The sequence below is a fragment of the Sardina pilchardus genome, chromosome 18, assembly GCF_963854185.1.
Source record: "Sardina pilchardus chromosome 18, fSarPil1.1, whole genome shotgun sequence".
Lineage (NCBI taxonomy): Eukaryota > Metazoa > Chordata > Actinopteri > Clupeiformes > Clupeidae > Sardina > Sardina pilchardus.
Window position 1 is genome coordinate 810,264 of NC_085011.1, and position 5,496 is coordinate 815,759.

Genomic DNA, 5,496 nt, shown 5'->3' on the forward strand with positions numbered 1-5,496 from the left:
AGGAAACAGCTGTTTAAGTACAGGAAACAGGAAACAGTCCTGCTCAAGCAGGAAACAGGAAACAGCTGTTTAAGTACAGGAAACAGGAAACAGTCCTGTTTAAGCACAGGAAACAGGAAACTGTTAAACACAGGAAACAGTTCTGTTTAAAGAGAAACTATGCAGGATTGGCAATTTCATCTCCGGGTTCGGTTTCGCTTCTCGTTTTCGCTCGTTTTATGCTTGCATATTTCTCTGCAGAGCTTCCCCTACAGATTTAGTGTGTATATTTATACATATATAGGCTATATATAAATAAATTGCAAGCATGGTTCTTCTTGTTCCTTACGCTTCTCAGACTTCCAGATGTAAACAAGGAGCGATCACCTCCTGCACAAACGGCAAGGTTGCAATAGCGGATAGGGACACTGGGGGCGGGAGGAAATATTACTGTTTTCGATCAAACTGGTCAGTCAAGCAAAACTACGATTTCTAAGCGGTTTTATGACAATGAAAACTTTGCATAGGGTCTCTTTAAGTAGCTCTGGGAGAGGAGAGAGCTGCTGGGGCCAGAACAGTGAGCTGTGGCACCCTCTGGTGGAGCATCAGAGGACTGCGGCCAGCCCTGCAGATGGCTAGATGGGCAGGTCCGTGGTCATTCCTGTAAGCAGTTTTACTGGAGCCCAAGGCACCGGAATGACTTACTGGTCCCGTCCATAAATAAAAAACAGAATATAGTTTAGAAGGACGTAAAAAGAAATACAAACCAGACCATAGATTAGATAAACAGAAATAAAAACCAGACCATAGTTTAGAAAGATGTAAACAGATTTATTTAAGTCCTATTAGGCCACCAGCACAATCCTATGAAGCCCATCTATCATAGCGCACCATCATTGCTTACATGTTTAAATACGCAATATATTATAAATAAACTCGCACATATGGAAAATAAATAATTCACTTTAGAGTGTTAGAATAAGTCACTTGGTGTCCGAGGATGACCGTGCCAGCGTTGCTACGGAAACCGGCGGCCCGTGCGGGCAGGGCTCCTGCGCTACATCATGCAGTGGACGGGTCGTCACGGTGACGTCATTCAGGGGTGCAGCCGAGCAGTGCAAACAAAGCGCTACCGTGACGACGACCCCGGGGTCACATCTCTGTCTCAGCCAATAGGCTGTCCCCTAGGCCGGGGTCACATCTCTGTCTCAGCCAATAGGCTGTCCCCTAGGCCGGAGGTGAGCAGGACCACGTGGCGGCCGGACGAGTCTGGAGAGGTTGGGGTCAGAGGTCAGTCGGAGACAGGCAGGTCAAAGGTCGTCCACCACACAACCAAAACATCAAACCAAAGAAGGAGGAGGGGGAGTAAAGTGGAGTGTCACTCTTAGCTTAGCGAACATTTCTTATCCACAGCCTTCTACAGATAACAGTATTGCAGCGTCACTTTTTGAAAGTGCTTTTTTTTTTAAATAGTTGAAAGGCTAAAAAAAATGTAACATGATAAAAATACCTCTAAGGTTCTTATGAATAAGAAAAAGCAAAAGTATTTTTAGAGTCAGCCAATATATGCTTTATCATTATCTTTGAACACTTAATATTACTCCATTACGCCAGGCAGACTATTTATACTCTTGGTCTGCTGACGAGCAAGTTCTCTCTACAAACATCTGTTGCTAAGCTATCGCTATGACAACAACTCGACTTTACTGGGCACAAGACAAACAGTTCCACGGCCGCTACGCCTACAGCTGCCCGCTACAAGCCCAGCCTTCACACGGAGAGGGGGAGAGAGAGAGGGGGGGGGGGGGGGGGAGAGAGGGAGAGGGGGAGAGAGAGAGGGGGAGAGGGAGAGGGGGAGAGGGGCGTCAGTGAGTGGGACAGCCGGGTTGAAGGCACGAGACATCCCAGCTGATGTTTGTTCATCTGCAGGAGAATCTCTGAATCGGACGACTCGAGAACAACAGCCACTCCAGGGGAAGTCACGCAGAGAACAAGGGAGGAAAAGGAGAGAGAGAAGGAGAGAGAGAGAGAGAGAGAGAGAGAGAGAGAGAGAGAGAGAGAGAGAGAGAGAGAGAGAGAGAGAGAGAGAGAGAGAGAGAGAGAGGGAGAAATGAGAGGGATAGCGGAGAACAAAGAAAGTGATAGCGAGAGAAAGAGGGATGAGAAAGAGAGCATGAGAAAAGACGAGTGAGAGAAGGAATAAGATTGTGAGACAAGGAAGGAAGGAGGCAGAGACACTCAGCAACAGAACTCTGGGTTGGGTGCTGGTTGGCCAGTCAGCAGCAGAACTCTGGGTTGGGTGCTGGTTGGCCAGTCAGCAGCAGAACTCTGGGTTGGGTGCTGGTTGGCCAGTCAGCAGCAGAACTCTGGGTTGGGTGCTGGTTGGCCACTCAGCAGCAGAACTCTGGGTTGGGTGCTGGTTGGCCAGTCAGCAGCAGAACTCTGGGTTGGGTGCTGGTTGGCCACTCAGCAGCAGAACTCTGGGTTGGGTGCTGGTTGGCCACTCTAGCCCTTACTGCTGTGGGGGATCCAGGCCATCTTCTCCAGGGGGGCGATGGGTGCGTCTGCACAAGCCTCTGCCTCCTTGTCCTCCTCCTCCTCCCCCTCCCCCTCCCCCTCCCCCTCCGACAGCAGGTCCGAGATCTGCTGCTGCAGCTCCGGGCTGATCGCGTTCTCCGCTAGAACCAGCACGCGCAGACACGTCGGGTAGTTCTCCACCATGTCCAGGAAGATCTAGAACAGAGGAACACACAGCAGAACCAGGCTGGGACGCGGAATACATCAGAACACACAGAAGATCTAGAACACAACAGCAGAACACACAGATCTAGAACACACAGCAGAACCACAAAAGATCTAGAATGCACAGAAGATCTAGAACACACAGCAGAACCACCGAAGATCTAGAACACACAGCAGAACCCCAGAAGATCTAGAACACACAGCAGAACACACAGAAGATCTAGAACACAATAGCAGAACCCCAGAAGATCTAGAACACACAGATCTAGAACACACAGCAGAACCACCGAAGATCTAGAACAGAGGCACACACAGCAGAACCAGGCTGGGACTCAGAACACATCTAGGGTTGGGTTCCGACTCCCCCAGCTGGGGCAAATGGGGGTGTGAAGTGCCCCGCAGGGTAACAGGGCCACGGGGCACATGGAGGACACCAGCGTCTCCCCAGCACCTCCTGCCCAGCATCATGCCTCTCTCTCTGTGTGTGTGTGTGTGTGTGTGTGTGTGTGTGTGTGTGTGTGTTTCATACATAGCTTTGAAATTCAAGGGCAGTTGGCATGTGGGTGTGGGTGTTTCAAGTAGAAAGAGAAATAAAGAAAGAGTGTGTGTGTGTGTGCGTGTGCATGTGTGTGTGTGTGTATTATGCACATATTAAGTACACACACACACACACACACACAATGAGCTTCAAGGTTGCAGTTGGACACACAGCTGATGCTGAGGAGAAAGGAGAGGAGAGGAGCTGCTCTGCCTCTTTGATCAAGCAGGCTGCTCATGGCCTTGAGTCTACCACACACACGGACACACACACACACACACACAAGCGTGCGCGCACACACACACACACACACACACACACACACACACACACACACACACACACACACACACACACACACACACACACACACACACACACACACCCTTCCGCGCCTCTCATGAAAACTGCTTGGTAGAGACTCTCTAATGAGCTGTTACGAGGTGCTGGGTCCTCCAGCTGGAGCGTGTGGGGGTAGCAACAGTGACCCCTGGTGGACGGCAGGGGACGTGGCGGAGCGTGTGGGAGGTCAAAGTGCTCGCTAATGACGGAGCCTCTGCTGGGGCCACCATAGACGCTAATGACGGAGCCTCTGCTGGGGCCACCATAGACGCTAATGACTCTGCTGGGGCCACCATAGACGCTAATGACTCTGCTGGGGTCACCATAGACGCTAATGAAGGAGCCTCTGCTGGGGCCACCATAGACGCTAATGAAGGAGCCTCTGCTGGGGCCACCATAGACGCTAATGAAGGAGCCTCTGCTGGGGCCACCATAGACGCTAATGACTCTGCTGGGGTCACCATAGACGCTAATGAAGGAGCCTCTGCTGGGGTCACCATAGACGCTAATGAAGGAGCCTCTGCTGGGGTCACCATAGACGCTAATGAAGGAGCCTCTGCTGGGGTCACCATAGACGCTAATGACTCTGCTGGGGTCACCATAGACGCTAATGAAGGAGCCTCTGCTGGGGTCACCATAGACGCTAATGAAGGAGCCTCTGCCTGCCCTGGGGTCACCATAGACGCTAATGACGGAGCCTCTGCTGGGGTCACCATAGACGCTAATGACGGAGCCTCTGCTGGGGCCACCATAGACGCTAATGACTCTGCTGGGGCCACCATAGACGCTAATGACTCTGCTGGGGCCACCATAGACGCTAATGACGGAGCCTCTGCTGGGGTCACCATAGACGCTAATGACTCTCTGCTGGGGTCACCATAGACGCTAATGGAGCCTCTGCTGGGGCCACCATAGACGCTAGGTGCATTCCACTTCATGTAGCCATCTTAAGACGACTGCAGACGAGACTATTTCTGATGCATGTACAATTCCGGTTTGAAAGAATGTCAGAAATAGTCTCGTCTGCAGTCGTCTTAAGACGGCGACATGAAGTCGAATCAAAGATCATCATTACTGACAAGATAGAGCAACATAATGCATCTCTATGGAAGATCCTTCACTACTGACAAGATAGAGCAACATAATGCATCTCTATGGAAGATAGAGCAACATAATGCATCTCTATGGAAGATCCTTCACTACTGACAAGATAGAGCAACATAGAGCTCCCCAGTCCCGCCCACAGCCTTGTCCGGAAGTAAAAATCCAATACAATTTCTCCATTGACAATTGGAGAATAAGCCATAACATCGTAACCGTCCATGGTAGACTTAAAACCAGCTACGATGTGACTAAGCGATTATACCTGCTCATATAGATGTCAAAAGTTAATGGGGGCATCAACCTTGTTTTGAGAAAACAATGCTTTATTCACGATTTAACGAGAGAGTACTACACTACCCGACACCCTAACGTGTAAAACTGGTGATTGCAGAGCCTTTGATTGGTAGAGATCGCCGTTGCCATGGCAATGCCAAACAAACTGTACTCAGCTTTTCCCGCGCCTATCGTCCAGCTTCGTCTCGCTGGAACTTCAAAACTTAAAATGGCTGCAGGGCTGATCAGGACCGATGTGTGGTCTTCCGAAAAATAACGGTTTTCTCATCTTGAAGGTTGAATTTACTCAATGGAAACGGTAGGAAGTAATCATCTTCTTTTCTCAGATTAATATGGAACCATGTTAAACTATCTTTAGGCTGCAAATGTTGGAAATGTGTGTACGTTTGCAAAGCATCCTGGGATTTGAGTTCTCTATCTCGGAATTTAAGATATGTACACAGTCTTGTACCTTTCGCTTTTTTTACATTTTCTGTTCATTTTTTCACTCGAAATTA

The 5,496-nt window shown here is 49.6% G+C and overlaps 1 protein-coding gene across 1 annotated transcript in view; it reads right to left on the minus strand.

The window, feature by feature from the left end:
- Nucleotides 1–789: 789 nt before the first annotated feature.
- The window catches only part of lrrc73 (leucine rich repeat containing 73), an 18,574-nt gene continuing 13,867 nt past the window's right edge, over nt 790–5,496 (minus strand). The window contains exons 5-6 of the mRNA XM_062519789.1: nt 2,496–2,712; nt 790–1,248 (exon numbers count right to left, since the gene is read on the minus strand). Coding sequence (XP_062375773.1) covers nt 1,175–1,248; nt 2,496–2,712 — 291 coding nt within the window. The 3' untranslated portion in view covers nt 790–1,174. The remainder of the gene's footprint in view (nt 1,249–2,495; nt 2,713–5,496) is intronic.